At 36.7% G+C, this 16,874-nt stretch overlaps 1 protein-coding gene across 18 annotated transcripts in view; it reads left to right on the top strand.

Moving 5' to 3' along the window:
• The window catches only part of ZNF385B (zinc finger protein 385B), a 386,057-nt gene that overhangs the window by 279,287 nt on the left and 89,896 nt on the right, over window positions 1-16,874 (top strand). For 13 of the 18 annotated variants that reach the window (XM_038585005.1, XM_038584988.1, XM_038584991.1 and 10 more), the window contains one exon: window positions 9,984-10,126. In XM_038585005.1, coding sequence (XP_038440933.1) covers window positions 9,984-10,126 — 143 coding nt within the window. Of the gene's footprint in view, window positions 1-5,322; window positions 5,490-5,986; window positions 6,038-6,089; window positions 6,203-6,769; window positions 6,871-9,983; window positions 10,127-16,874 lie in introns of those variants that run through there. The other 5 variants (XM_038584994.1, XM_038584998.1, XM_038585002.1 and 2 more) reach the window with 5 other exon arrangements.

Raw genomic sequence — 16,874 nt, 5'->3', positions numbered from 1 at the left:
TCGTTTTGTGTAAAAGTTGGCATATTACTACTAAACCCAAAGGACGTTGTGGCTTAAAATCTATCATGCTGTGGCTTCACTGCTGTTTTTTGATGCAGCACTTCATTATTGCCCATAAACTTCAGTGTGGTACTCAGAAGGATTTATTTTTAAATGCAACATTCTTCCTGGCTGCTGCTGTTGGAGCTCTTTGGAGGGAACCCTGAGGTGCCCCCAAGGGAGACTCCAGAGCAGAACCACCAATTGTTAGGATTTTATAGACTCAGTTCTAGATCCGTGTTTTTCTCTTTGGCATCAGTAGATTCTGTGTCATTCTCTTCCATCCACTTATGAAATTCAGCAAGGAAGCATTAACATGAAAGGAAACTTTATTTTCTCACAAATCATTTTGAACAGAATCAAGCTGGCAATGGAAAAAAAAAACATCATATTCATCCTAAAAGTATACAAACTTGACAGTGTTTGAAGATGTTCTTCTTATTGGAGAATTTTGCCTGTATTTGCCCAGTTTACTAAAATTATTATCGTGGAACACATTACTTTTAAAAAGTTTCTGTTAGAGAAAACATGCAGAAATGTGCAAAGTGTACAGTTGAACTAAACATACCTGCATAACTGGCACAAAGACAAAAGAGAATTTCCAGCACCCTGCAAGCCCCTCTGTCGCTCCCCCCACCCTTCCTACAAGGATAGCCCTATCCTAACAGTATAGATTAGTTTTGCATGATTTTGTACTTTGTGTAAATTGGTGTCATACAGCATGTTGATATTCTCCCTCATTTTAGTTTTTTCCTCAACATTATACTTAAAAGTTCTATTTGTTATTGCATATAATTATAAATTATTTATTCTCATTTCTATATTTCATTATGTGAATGTTTTACTGCATGAAGAACCAAAATTATTTATTTCTACTCTTGATGAGTTAATCAGCTAATTTCCAGTTTGAGGCTATTATAAATAGTATTGCAATTAGCGTTCTAGTACATATCCTTCCTATTGAGTAAATACCTAGAAGGAGAATTGCTGAGTCATAGGATAATGTATATATTAAGTTTTAGTAGATATTGCTATTTAGTTTTTCAAAGTAGTTCTAACACTGATAGTGATATGAAGGGGCACCTGCAACCCAATGTTTATAGCAGCAATGTCCACAACTGCCAAAATACGGAAAGAGTCCAGATGCCCATCAACACATGAAATGGATAAGGAAGATGAGGTATCTATATACAATGGAAAATTACTCAGCTATCAAAAAGAATAAAATCTTGTCATTTGCAATGATGTGGATGGAACTAGAGGGTATTATGCTAAGCGAAATAAGTCAGAGAAAGACAAATACCATACGATTTCACTCATATGGTGGAATTTGATAAATGAAACAGATGAACATAGGGGAAAGGAAGGAAAATAAAATGAGAGGAAAACAGAGGGAGGCAATCCTAAGAGACTCTTAGCTCTAGAGAACAAGCTGAGGGTTGCTGGAGGGGAGAGGTGGGTGGAGGGGGATGGGGGTTACTACTGGGTGATGGGCGTTAAGGAGGGCACATGATGAAATGAGCACTGGATGTTGCATGCAGCTAATGACCTCTACAGCACTGACCTCTACCTCTGAGACTCATAATACAATGTGTTTAATTAAATTGAATTTAAATTAAAAAAAATTTTTTTAAAGCCATACAAAGTAGTTGTAACAATTGACACCAGATGGGAGGTTGGTGGGGGATGGGTTGAATAGGTGATGGGGATTAAGGAGTACACTTGTGGTGAACACGAGGTGATGTATGGAAGTGATGAATCACTGTATCATATACCTGAAACTAGTCTTATGCTGTATGCTCACTAACTGGAATTTAAATAAAAAGTGAAAAAAAAAAGTTATAGTTGCTCCATATCCTTTTTTTTTTTAGTTGCTCCATATCCTCATCAACACTAGATAATCTCTATCTTTCTTCATTGTAGCCATTCTTATGGGTATATAGTGATAGCTCATTGCAGAATTTGCATTTCCCTAATGACTAATGAAGTTAAGTATTTCTTCATGTTTACTGGCCATCTTTGTATATATTTTCATGAAGTGATTAATCTACTCATTTTTTTCTATCGTGTTTTCATTTTCTCATCGATCTTTAGGAGTTCAGTATTCTAGATTAAAGTCCTTGTCCAAATACATGTTTTATTATTATCTCCCACTATGGATTGCCTTTTCATTTCCTTAATGTATCAGTCCCACAGCTTTATTCTTCATAGAGTATATTGTCAATTTTTTTTCTCTTATGATTGACATCTTTTTTTCAAGATTTATTTATTTATTTGAGGGAGTGGCAGAGGAAGAGAGAGAATCTCCAGCAGACTCCCTGCTGAGCACATAGCCCAAGGCCTGGCTCCATTTCACTACTTTGATATCATGACCTGAGCTGAAATCAAGAATGAGATGCTTAACTGACTAGGCCACGCAGGTGCCCCTATGATTAATATCTTTTGTTTCCTATTTAAGAAATCCTTGCTGGGTGCCTAGGTGGTTCAGGAGGCTGAGCAGCTGTTGATTTTGGCTTAGAGCATGATTTCATGGGTCATGGGATTGAGCCCCACTTGGGGCTCCACACTCAGTGGGGAGCCCACTAGGGATTCTCTCCTGCTGTCCCCATGCTGCCCTGCCCCACCCCACCTCCTGCTAGTGCACACACAAGTGCTCTTTCTCTCTCTAGAATGAATAAATAAATCTTTAGAAAAAAGAAATCTTTGCCTACTCCAAGGTCATTAATCTTTGCTTACTCCAAGGTTCTGCTTTTTTCTTTCTTGTTTTACGTTCTTAACCAGATATGCTAAGAATACCTTGAATCCTTAAGAATTTTCATTTTAATACATTCAATTTTCTCCATGTTTTTTGCTTATGCCTTTCCCCCCGCTATTATCCCATATCCACTTCTCAAAATACCAATCATTCCTCAAGGCTTATCTTAAGAGATAATTCATCTATGAAAACATTTATGAACCTAACTCCTAACCAGATGTAATTTCTTTCATGAAACTCTTTAACATTTTGTTGATAATTTATGATCTCTTACATATCCTACCTTTTACTATTAATGAATTTAAGTATTTATGCTTTCCTGGGATATGGCATAGTGTGAGAAGAGTAGGAACGGTTCATAACACAGTAACCAAAGCTTATTGAATACTTGCTGTGTGTCAGCATAGGATTAAGCATTTTGTATGGAAAAATCTGAATTAGTACTCCTATGAGTCCTATGCTGTAGCTACTCTTATTTTCCCCAGTGTATAAAAAAGAATATAGCGGAATAAAGAAATAGAATTACTTGTCCACGTGTCACAGGATTTCTTTCTCCTTCAGTGCCCACTGTTCTTGGTCATGCCTCTTCCAAGAATGAAGAGGTAAACCAGACAGAGGGATGGGCAGTAAAGCCAAGTTTACTGAATGATAGCAAAGTGATAAGTACAAAGCTCCCCAAGAGGGAAGGGACTCAAGAGGGCCACAGGAGTTTTTAAGTCTAGGGTTTTTTATGGGCTTGTTGGTAGGCTGTTTTAATCTGATTAAGCATGCATGCACCTGTCATCCAATCAGGTTGTAGTCCTCTATCTATCACATGGGAAGGGGTGGAGGGCTTCTTCTAGGGTGATGTAAAATCCTTTAAGGGTGGTTTCCTCTTAGGGCAGGGGCCCCTTGTCCCTTTCTTCCAACTATCTTTCATCACAAGTTTGCACAAGAAAGTGGTAGACCTGAAAGTCATCAACTTTCTCCTGAATTGGTACATTTCACTTCTGTAGAAGAGCATTGCCTAAAGGACATGCCAAGCATTATAATCATTCCAGAAGCTCTGTAGAGAAAGAAAGAAAAGAAAGAAAGAAGAAAAGAAAGAAAGAAAGAAAGAAAAGAAAGAAAGAAAGAAGAAAGAAAGGAGAGAAAGAAGAAAGAAAGGAGAGAAAGAAAGAAAGGAGAAGAGAAAGAGAGAAAGAAAGAAAGAAAGAAAGAAAGAAAGAAAGAAAGAAAGAAAGAAGAAAGAAAGAAAGAGAAAGAAAGAAAGAAGAAAAGAAAAAAAGAATGAAAGAAAGAGAAAGAGGATTGTTTCATGCTCAAGAAATGGAAAGCAGAAATTATATCTGCCTAGACATTCACAGTGCCCATTAGTATATTATAAGCTCCAGGATGTCTTGCAAAAAGAGAACCACTTTAAACTTTGTTGAGGCCAGCATTTTCTAAATGTATTTGAGGACAGAATCTTTTTCACTTAAGAACTTTACATATAACCTACTTTATGGAGTGATGGCCGGGCTTTAGAGCCAGACAAGCAAGAGTTTAGACCCACGCCCTACCACATACTAGGTAATCTCAATCTCTTTAAGCCTTACCTTTCTCACATATAATATATAGGTAATAATACAAACTTCATAGAATTATATTATAATTTAATAAAATAAGAGACACAAGTCATTTAGCAATACCTCACATAGAGTAAAATCTCGTTAAATGATAGTAATTGTTAATATTTTATCCTCTTTTAAAAAGTAAAATTCTGACTCCATTTATAACCCCTATATCTGTCAGCACTATGCCTTTACAACTGCTCCTCCATAAGTATTTATGGAATTAAATAATACTATTATTTGGGAATGTTATTTCTAGATAAATATATTCTAGAAGCTCTCTTACACGGTATTTTTAAAAATATTATGTATTTTAATTATTTCAGTAACATTTATTACATTAGAGTCAATTAAAAGTTTCAACTAATTCCCAGCTTTGAAGAAGATCCAACATTTTAAATATCTTAATTCGATGGTAAAATGCTATCTGCCTCTGGAGAGTGTGTCTATATAAATGAAGTGTTTTCAAGTGTGTAATTTGGTGACCATAGCATAGCACTAAAGAACAGAATTCAGTAGTCAAATTTCCTGGTTTCACTATTGTCTTTTCCACATACAAGATGTATGTTATTGAGCTTATCTTCTTTGTGACTCAGTTACCCACCTGTAAAATGGGACTAGTGATAGTATCTTATTTGGTTATGGTGAACACTTATGTATATATTATACATATTTATGCATATACTCTTTTAATATATGCATACATGAATATATAATACACTATCATGTATAATGGCATAAATGATAGAAATATATGATTTGCTATATATAAGCGAGTATATATGGGTATACGTATACTTACAAGTACGTATACTTATGTACACACATATGTAATGTGCTTCGGGTAGTGCCAGGCATATAGTATGCACTATAAAAATGTTATCTCTGTTATTATTATTAGGTGGCCTTTTCAGAAACAAAACCCTTTATCAGTCACATCTCCTATTCACATAGTCATCTTCTTGTGACACACTTGATCTCTTGATAAATTTGTTTTCCTCACATGGCAGACTGATGAAAGAATGGAAATGATGAGGGGGGTGGAGAGGAGATGCTGGTTGGTGATTGTTGCTGTAAGAGGGAAAGTTGGAAAGTTACTCAGGGTAAGAAGTGACAAAGCTGAGAAAGCAGTCAAAAGAGAGAAAACTGGGTTTGGTAGAGCCTCTGAAATGCCACTCATTTTAATTTCTTTAAAGATATCTTTGGGAGTTCTGCAATTGGCATTGCCTCCACCCGATAGCCTTTTATACTATGTTAAGCTTTTTATTTCAGTACTCACTATGGCAGACATACATAATAATGGCATAAGAAAAAACGACTTCAATGGAATATAGGAAAGATTTGGTTTCATTCTGTAAATGCTTCTCCTTACAGTTTTTCTGTGACTTTGGCATTACCTCCTTCTAACACTGAGGTGTTTTCTTTGCTCGTGTTATGCTACATAGAGAACCACTAGGAAGCCTCAGAGCTCTCACCTAAATCTTCAAGGTTATATTTCTAAAAGTCAAAGACTAACGCAGTAATTTCACATGTCACCTAACCCTCAAATGAGGTTTTATTGTGATGGATTATGACATAATCTAGTGACATAATAAAGCACCTATTATGTTACAGAGGCAGTTGGCTGAATAATAGTTTTATGATCGTGGTGGTGAGTTGTCTTTTGTGTATTATTAGTCTCATGGTTATAGATGAATACAACTTGGATTTTGCAATGAAAATGAAATTTGGGGAAGTGGGGTAATTGCATTCTTATGGGAAAGTGTATGAACATGTAGAATTTCCATGTGAGAGCAGTGACTATTAGATCTTTTAGGTATGCATGCATGCTTGTGCATATTTCATTTTAGGTCAGAGAGTCTGATGTATATACACAGTAAAATTCAGTGATTTAAAAATCTTTATTGGGGCACATGGGTGGCTCAGTTGGTTGAGCATCTGACTTGTGATTTCGGCTCAGGTCATGATCTCACGGTCCTGGGATCAAGCCCCAGTTTGGCTCCACACTTGGGAGACTATGCTTGAGATTCTCTCTCTCCCTCTACCCACCCCCACCCTGCTTTCTCCCTGAGTAAATAAAACCTTCAAAAAATAGAATGAAAATCTCTATTGCCAAATAAGGTGAAGCCCTATCATGACTTGATTCATTATGATATATACAAGATTATATCCTATGCTTTGAAATAGAACTACATATAGGAGATGTCTTTAATAATATTGCCAAATAGTTCATACAAAAGACAAAGGTAAGTCCTGTCTCATGAGCATAGCAATGTAAAAGATACTTTATACCATGTTTTATGCTCATTATATTTGCAACCCTTTCTTTTTTCTCAGCAAATTTTAGAGATAACTAAGCATTTTTTTTCAGGGTACAATGTATTCTGGCGAAATTTCTGCTTTATCTCCCACCAACTGTTGGGCATCCCAAGGTGAGGAGAAATGCTTTCCAGCAGCAGGAGCAGCAGCAAAATCTAGAATAAGGTGACAGCAGGATTAAAGCCTAACCTAACTTGTGGGGGGTGAGGGGGAGCACTTCATCCCCATTGATTTCCCATTTGCAAAAACTTCCTTTGAAACAATGGTTTAGGTAAAGCCATATGAAAAAGCAGGTTTTAAAAGTGAAAACAGCAAGGTTGAGGTGAGGGGAATTGATGAAAGCAGTTTATATTTATTCAGGAGATCTACCAGTACTTTAAAACAATCTGTGTTTAACATGGCAAATTGTCTGTCATTAAAATGCTAATGAATGGTAAACAGCTGCTAAGTTTTTATGCTAATGAACGGTGGCAGCTAAGTAGTTCTCAAGCCTTGTCTTTATTAGCATAGATATTTGATTGGGTAAAGGGGATCATTGTGCATTCTGACCTTTGTTGATGGAGCAATCTGTTTGTCAAGTTCCATGTTGCATTATGTTTGATTTGAGTTTGTTAGTACAAAATGACTCTTGCCAGGCCCTCCGATATCTTGTACTACATGGACTTAGAGAAAGAATTTTGCTTACGGCGGGGGGCAGAGGAGGGGGACCCATGATGGCAAAATAATTTGTTCATCAGGCAACTTTAAGTAGAATAATTCTGTATATGTTTTAGACTTTTGACTTCTGACAATTATAATGATTGTGAATTATAAAAGGCCACCGGTCTAAAATAAGAAATACCTTTTTTTTCAATTTAGCTAAGATTTTAAAGCAAAGCTTTTAAAATAAAGATTTTAATAAGTGCTTCTGCAACATTGAAATACTGACATAATATATCATCTTAGATCTATAAGCTCTGAAGTTAGCCATGAGTGTAACATTACCTAATTACAAGAAAAATGTGTAATTAAATACAGAGTAGTTATGTGAATGCCCGACTGAGATCAGAGTATTTACTTTGGCATCAGAAATAACCATTACTGTTTGATCTATACTTTTGGTTGATTCTATTTTTGCTGAGTCCTACTCTATATTCGCTAATGGATGGGGCTGACCTAAAGACTTGCCATTACAGATAAATGTTTCAGATGCCTTTTTCTTTTTTTCTATTTTGAGGATCAATGTAAATGAGGCATGATAGTCCATTAAACACTATTACTAATAATGTTCTGGAATGACTTAAAATATAATGCAGAGTTTATTAAGGAAATCCATTATCAAAAATATATCATTGAAATAGAAATTTTAATTATTCTGGAACGCTGTGTAAGAACATTGGAGGAAATTTTAATAGCTGGAGTATTTTCCCATACTGTTTATTCCTCCTTGAAGTCAGTAGGAGATTTTTGGCTTATGATTATTTGTGGTCCTATACAGTCACAGTGGGAGAAGTTGGAACCCTCATACACTGCTTGTGGTACTATAAAATGGTCAGGCCATTTTGGAAAACCGCCTGAAAGTTCTCAAAAGGTTAAACTATATGATTTATGATTAACCATATAACCCAACAATCCCCAATTCTACTCTTGGGTATGTACCTAAGATAACTGAAAATATATCTCCACACAAAAACTTATGACAAATGTTCATAGCAGCGTTATTCATAATAGCACAAGCATGGAAACAACCCAAATGCCCATCAACTGATGAATGAATAAAGAAAAACGTGTTACATCTACAATGGAATATTATTCAGCCTTAAAAAGAAATGAAATTCTCATACATACTTCACATGGATGAACCTTAAAAACTTTATGCCAAGTGAAAGAAGCCTATCACAAAAGAACTCATATTGTTTTACTTCATTTAAATGAAATATCCATACTAGGGGCTTCTGGTTGACTCAGTCCCTTGACTCTTGGTTTCAGCTTTGGTCATATTCTCGCAGTAGTAAGATGAGCCCTGTGTCGGGCTCCTCGGAGTGTGCTTCAGATTCTCTCTCCCTCTGCTTCCCCCTCAGCCCCTCCCATACTCGTGCAGGAGCATGTACTCTGTCTCTCAAGTAAATAGATGAAATCTTTAAAAATGAGGGAAAAAAAAAAAGAAATATCCATAATAGACAAACCTAGAAACAAAATAGATTAGTGATTGCCAGGAGCTAGGGGTGTTGAGAGGAAATGGGGAAAGACTGCTAATGGGTATGGGATTTCTTTTAGGGATTGTGAAAATGTTCTAAATCGATTGTGGTGATGCACACAACTCTGTGAATATGCTAAAAACCGTTGAATTGTGCACTTTAAGTGGGAGAGTTGTCTGGTATGTGAATTATATCTCCATAAAGTTATTTTATTTAAAAAAAAATTTTTTTTAAAGGCACCCTAGAGCCTGTCTCCCAGAGGGCCACAAAAGAATGCTTGTTGCTGGCGAAGAGTGCTTTAGATCCTCCACACATGGGTTAGCCCAGATTCCTAAAAAGATGACAGCTAATATAATTGTTAAAAAGGGGTAGTTGTGACAATAATACAGGGCTCGTTAGAATTAAAGTTGGAGACAAGTATTTGAGTTTCTGTCCTAACTTCTCCCCATCCCCCAATACCCTGCCCCCCCTGAACAGTAATCACGCCTTTTGGCAGTAATCACTCCTTTTAAGTTCTCTAACTACCCAATGTCTAGACTACTTGTTTCCCTCAAAGTAAGGGCAACTTTCAGTTTGGTTTTTTTAGAGATAAAATTGTTTGAGTCATAATTTTCTCGGGAGCAGGCAGTGACTAGGAGTCCAAGGTTTTTTCCCCCTTGTAAAAACCCTATAATTATCCCTGATTTGCATAAAACATGCCTACCAGCCATTCAATAACTCTGAATAGTAAAGAGCATCTGGCTGCAAGAGGCTCCTCCCCTCCTCTCTCCTACATTTTTGGCTAGTCAGAGACAATGGTTGAACAACAGGATGATCTCATTCTGCCCACCGGCCAGCAGGATCTGTGCACTGTGTATCTCTGCCGGGTCTGAGCGGCCCTTGCCCCTTGCCATAATGCAAGTGTTCTGCATCACTGTCGGACAGGATGAGCAAGAAGACCCCTTTTAACTGTATTTTCTCCTCCTGTGCCATTTGCTTACTTTCAGCATAACTCTCTTGCTCTCAGGTTGCAGCTCAGCAGTCCTGTTTTTGCACGGTAGGTTGGGGAGGGAGATGGATGTGAGCAAGAGATTGAATTCGTTTTTGTTTTGTTCTTGGCAGGCAGTACATGCCACACTACTACACTTCCTGCTCTTGTGCGCACACCTACCCTGATGATGCAGCCGTCACTGGATATCAAACCATTTATGTCTTTTCCAGTGGACAGTAGTTCTGCTGTTGGGCTCTTTCCAAATTTTAACACAGTGAGTAAATGTATTTTTATTTTGTGTCCTCCTCAATCTCTTTCGTTACAGTTGTGAATAGGCAACAGATGTAGTCTGTTTCCAAAGTGTGTAATTTTAGACCTTCTTCTGGTTACACTGATCAGTTGTATTATGGAAGGTAATCCTCCCCCCATGGGAATTAGTCCAAACAATAGCTGGCATATTTATTTTACAAATATATCCCCAAGTGACTTTTCACCTGTAGCTTCGAGCAATTTTGATAGACTTCGATGGCTTGAGAACCCATATTATTTCTGCAGTGCTGTTCACATGCTCACGAAGACAATTTGGAGCTACCAAGCTCCGAATTGTGATTTTTTTTCCCTACTACTGGAGAGAAAGAAAGCATATGCTTTGACTACCTGGATACATTTTTATTTGGGACATATTTTAGGTCTTATACCAAAAGAATTTTTATTGGGAAGTTGTGGACTGTGTGAATGTGACTCTCTTATTTAAAAAAAAAAAATTTTTTAATCTACATATTAATTGTCTGTGTGATACTTTAGCATTCCCTTTAAAACATACGAAAAATATTGGTGAATCACCTATAATTACCAATGTTCTTCATTCAGGTCAGCTGACTGTTTAACCGAATGAAAGACATTTTGTAGGCATGCCAAGTGGAGCATGACACCTTTCAACAATAGAATTTAGCATAAAATCTGCCCATAGACAAATGCTAAGCTTGTAGGAAGAGAAAAGGTTAAACAGTTCAGGTGATTGTATGAATTATTTGTTTAGTCTATAAATGCAGTCAGTTGGGGCATGATGGTCTACATGAATGATAGAGCATTATAGAAGCTGCCATAATCAAGAAAAAGAATTGCATTATCAACACCACCAGACAGAGAACATCTGAAGTACTGCCAAGTGTTTCCTTTTGCAAACTTATCTTCTGCATGAAGTGAAACAGAGGGTTTTTCCTCAAGGGTTGTAAATAAAATCTGCTGACAGGCTTTCTGTCATGGCTTAGTGTTATAAGGTAATTAGGGGGTAGGGGATCAGCCAACTTTTTAAGGAGCACTGGCTTTGACTTAACGAATAAACAGTTGAATGTTCTTGTCTTTTCTGGGCTTTTCAAAGACAAGTCAAACAGTATATTAAAAAAAAACCAAAAAAAAAAAACCAGAAAGGCATAAACAGGTGAACATTGCTTCTAGTGCAGTGGAGCAGCTCAGAGAGGGAAACCATGCCTGCCCTGATCACATTAATCTATCAGGAGTAACCACCCAAAACATGACATGCCATTTCAGAGAACTTGAACTCAGGCTTGCCTCTTGTATCCTCTACCAAACCTTGGGTGATGCATTCCAGACGTAGTTGAATTAAGCTATACTTATTAAAACGCATACTAGCTATTTGTATTTTGATTAATGTGTATTTAGAAGACAGCATTTGTGGCCACTGCAGAAGTCCAGCCACTGTCAGGAAGCAGCCCTGATGAGGTGGGTAGGCATGAAGGGCTCCTTACTGTAGTTCATTTCTTTTTAACACAAATAATACGCGGATACTTATTTCAAAGATTTAAATGAAACGTGAACATTCAAAGCAAAATGTGAGTCACCATTCCCTGCCCCTGTGTCCATGTGTACTCCCTTCATTAGAGGAAAGTACCCTCGTATGCATTCTTGTCTAGAAGTATTGCTATGAACGTACCTAACAGGAAGCTGATCCCAGTTGCCTTTCTACAACTGCTCAGATGGTCAGCACTGATCTCTAAGTTACCTTTTTCTTTTTGCTAAGTTACTTTTTTCAACTATCAAAATGTCCTACATATACCTCTCTGTTTTTAGAGCTATAAAAAATGCAGAGTGCCTTCATAAGGTTTTGTTAGGTAAAAATACAGCTTCACAATGGTTTACTAATGTTGTGTAGACTGACAGACACACTAATTTGCCTTTTCGTTTGTTTGTTCCATATAGCAACTGACTTTATGAAATACTTGAGAAAACCCAAAGAATAACTCTAATAGAAGTTCATTTTTTACATAAACTTGTAATTTTTTACATAAACTTGTAATTTTCAAATGAAAATACTTCTAGCTAAGGTTAAGAATATAGCAAAGAACTACATGAAATACTCATTTTACTCTCATATTACATCACATCATATCACATTACATTACATACATTTTATATCCAAGTCATTTCGTGGACAGAGAGCATTTCTGGTCGTATATTAAAAATTAAGTCATTGCAAGTGGGACCCTCTGTCATCTAGTAAATAAGGGAATTTTTAGGATCATTGGGTTACCTTTGATTTTTTTTACTGAGTTACAGTTTCAGTTGCTCTAATCCTTTTCCTGCAGACTTTTCCATCCTAGTGTCTAACTTATCTAAGTAGATTTCCTAGGACAATTTCATAAAAGTCATTGTCCACATTTTTCTAGGAAAACATTTTTATATCACTAATTATACTAGATCATTATATACTTATGATGTTTTGTATCCCTCAAAGAACTCAAACCTTAGAACATTTTAGTAGACTTTGATTAAAATTCCTATTGTCTAGAGGAAGAGAAAGTGTTAGTAAAGGAAGAACTGAGACTTGAATTAGAACCTCCTAACTTCAGGGGCACCCTGACTCAGTTCATTGAGCATTACTACTCTTGATCTCAGGCTTGTAAGTGTGAGCTTCCCACCCCCCCCCACCCCCATTGGGAGAGATTACTTAAGAATAAAATCTTTTTAAAAAATCTACTGACTGGGATCCCTGGGTGGTGCAGCGGTTTGGCGCCTGCCTTTGGCTCAGGGCGTGATCCTGGAGACCCAGGATCGAATCCCACATCGGGCTCCTGGTGCATGGAGCCTGCTTCTCCCTCTGCCTGTGTCTCTGCCTCTCTCTCTCTCTGTGACTATCATAAATAAATAAAAATTAAAAAAAAAATCTACTGACTTACAAACTCCTGTTCTGGCACATCCATGTCTTTGGCTCTTTTGGTCCATATTACCTCCCACATCATTCAGTGTGAACAAAGCTCAATGAGAAATCTTTCGTGCTCTTTTCTGGAAGCATAGTAGGCAATTTTCAGCAGAAGTATTAAGTAGGGAGAGGAAATAATTTTTTGAATGTGTAAAATTGGACCTCTACAAACATATCTTCAAAGCAGGATATACTTTAAAAAGTTAAAATTTCTTGTTAGCAAATTTTAAAAGTATATTCAACAGTCCACTCGTTCTTTGAAAAGCAAGGTAGGTGAATGCCATTATAATTGCTTTATTTTTAACCAAGAATAGTATTCATAAATATAAGAAATATCTTTTAACTCATAATTATTATCAGAAGAATAGAAACATTCTGATGCCATAGCTGAAAGTTTTGAAGTTTGGAAGTTTTGCTGTTTTAAGTGGATTTAAAAAATACATATGAAGTAGTGGTTTCCTCCTGTTTTTATAGTGGAGTATGATAAGGTTACATGAGAATTATAGCAAGAATGAAATGAGCTTCTGGTCTATTCCAAAATAGAATACGTGCCTCTTCTATACAAAATTGTGCACAGTGAAGAGATGCGCCTCACAGCATTCATTTACTGGCTGTCTTGCCTTCTACTCCACAACTGACAAAATCTCTCACAGTGTTTATATGTGAAGAATAAACAAATAATTCAAGACACTGTCCAAGCAGAATTATGAAGAGACATGCTAGGGAAGATGGAGTTTGGATCACTCATAATTTATGATGGGCTATATGTCAAGGATGCATGTCTGGAGAATGGTGATGTTAACTCTGCCCTTCAGCAGTTGTACTTTACAGAGGGGCTGTTTCGAGCCACTTTCAGGTAAAAGACTCTGCAAACCAAAACACAAAATTTTAAAGATCTCAACCTATGTATCTAAAGCCGAATAGGCCAAAAAAAAAAAAAAAAGCCTAATAGGCTTCTTTGCCTGGCTATCCACTAAGGCTTCACCCCACCTTCCACTATTTGTCGTTCATGGCCCAACTTAGGTATCACCTCCCACACGGGAAGTGTTCTGTGATCTTTGAGTCTGAATTAAGTGCTCATCCTCTGTATTTTCCAAAGTAACCCCCACCCCCCACATTACCTCCATTATAGCAGTCGTCACACCATAATCTGGTTATCTGATTATCTGTACTCACTAGAATGCCAGGTCCTTGATAACAGGGCTTGTAGCTTGTTCATCTTCATCTGCCTGGCATCGGGCACAGGAGTTCAATAAAACTTTTCTGAAGGGAAGGAGAAAAGGAGGTAGGAAACGGCCCCAGTTCTTTGCTTTTCAATGTATATGTTTCTCCACCCAGCAAAGGAAATACAAGTCTCTGAGCCCTTTCTAAGCATGAGGAGATAAGTCTAGGTGTTTACTTTTATTTTTATTTTCCTGAGAACTGGCATCTTTTTTTAATTTGAAGGTAATACTTAGTTACAAACTTATCTGTGGCTGTAGTTCTGGCTTTCTCTGTGTGGATGGTGTGGAAGTTTTGCAAGTGCCTACTTCATTTCTTGTCCTAGGTCCTATTCTTAAGTGCAGTCAGTCTAAAGGGAGAGTTATTCATTACTGGATTTTATTGAAAACATATGCACTGAAGAATACTGGGTTTGAGGAAGAAGAAAAACAAAATAAACAAAACAAAAATACCGTAGTGCCCAAGAAACTTATTAAGAAAATGAATAAAAAGACTGGAAAAGGCAAGATAATGAAAACCATGAAATATAGGCAAAGTGACAATAGTTACTGAACTTTATAGTGTTAAAAGCCAGAAAGAATGTTGTTTTGTATCCCAGTACAGCTATTTTAACTATTTTATTTTTCACTTTATTTAAATCTTCCAAGTGCCTCGTGGTCATCCTTTAATTACTGTATATAATGTTTTGGTAGCTACCGAGATATAGGCAATTATTTCTCCTATTAGAGTTAAAATTTCTCATTTCCTTTACTATGGATCCAATTTTTATCGTCATTCAATCCAGATAATACTTGGTGTTTAATATTTGGTGTTTAACAACCAGGGTAATGTCTGGTGCTTAATTAACTGTAAGAAGAGACAGCTTCAGAACTGAAATAAGTTGCATACTGAGCAGGATGGATAGTATCAACTTAATATGACAAAATAAGTCCATTTAGAAGTTATACCCACACATACTCTTATGGAGTGAATGTTCATGTCCTCTTCCCCAAATTCATGTTTGAAGCCCTAACATCTGCAGATGGTATATAGAGATGGGGTCTTTGAGAGGTATTTAGGGTTAGATGAGGTCATGAGTGTGAGGCCCTCCTAATGGCATTAGTGTACTTATAAGAAGAGACCACAGAAAGCTTTTCATCTCTCCATCATGTGAGGACGTAGTGAGAAAGCAGCCATCCGCCAGCCAGGAAGAGAGCTCTCACCAGAACCTGATGATACTGGGACCCTGATCTTAGCTTCCACAATTGTGATAAAATCTGTTTCTACTGTTTAACCCACCCAGTCTGTGGTATTTAGCCTGAACAGACTAAGACATACATATCCAAGCTATATATTGTATATGATGACAAATATATCAAGTATTTCTTTTTAATAGCCACATGTGGGGTACACGCATTATTTGTGTTACTCTCCAGAGCTGTAGATATGATCCAGAGCCACCTTGAAACCACAGTCACCTGTCAGTCTCTCTGCCAATGGGAGGTACTTTCCATGCCTACTCTTTCAGATGTCTTTTTGAGTCCTGCCTTGTTTTTGCAGTTGCTCCAGGAAGGCACAAGTCCAGTAGAGATCACTGCTGTTTTATTGCAAGAGGCTCAGCAATCTTATTTTTGTGAAAAATAATCTGATTTTTACTATATACCTTGAAATTAATTTTCCTGACACATGAACAAATATGTGGAACAGAATAAAAATTATTTCTAAGTATAAAATCCCAAATCACTGCATGACTCTTTGAATCATCCATGACAATCTGTGAAATGATCTGTATGACTACTATTTATCATTCTAAACAATTTGAGATTCCGGGTTATTTATTGTTTGGCACTATCAATGAATATTTAAAATTTTTCTTTCTTGAACTAGAAATGATATATTTATCAAGGAAGTACGAAATAAAGAAATTGGGGATCAAAATCATATTTACTTTGCTATTAATTCATGCCATGTTTCTCATGAGGGGGTACTATAAGGAAACCTGAAGTGAGCCAAAACATTTAACTTTTTAATCTATTTTTAATACCTTCATTACCTAATGAAGTCTTTAAGCATTTGGATACATACTCCTCTTCTATTTGATTTTTTCTTTAATTTAATTTAAATTAAATACTTTACCTCTGCTAATGCAACCAATTGTGATTTTTTTGCCATTTGAGGCTTCTTTTTTACTCTTATAATGCTTAGTTGTCATTAAAAAGTTATGTATTCCCTATTTCTTAGGATATTAGTATGTTCAGTTACTTGAACATACTAATGATATATTTATCCAAATTTGAAAAAGCAAAATAGAGATAAAATAGATATAAATAAAAGAGAATAAAAAAAAAGAGCAGCCCGGGTGGCTCAGCGGTCTAGTGCCACCTTTAGCCCAGGGCCTGATCCTGAGACCCGGGATAGAGTCCCATGTCAGGCTCCCTGCATGGAGCCTGCTTCTCCCTCTGTCCTGTGTCTCTGCCTCTGTCTCTCTCTGTGCCTCTCATGAATAAATAAATAAAATCTTTAAATAAATAAATAAGAGAATAGGGTTGAATTTTTATTTTCATGATATGCTTAAAACATAATGAAGGATCCTAGTCTTCCG

The sequence above is a fragment of the Canis lupus genome, chromosome 36, assembly GCF_011100685.1.
Source record: "Canis lupus familiaris isolate Mischka breed German Shepherd chromosome 36, alternate assembly UU_Cfam_GSD_1.0, whole genome shotgun sequence".
Lineage (NCBI taxonomy): Eukaryota > Metazoa > Chordata > Mammalia > Carnivora > Canidae > Canis > Canis lupus.
The sequence above is the reverse complement of the archived record's forward strand: the minus strand, read 5'-3'. Positions and strand labels throughout refer to the sequence as shown.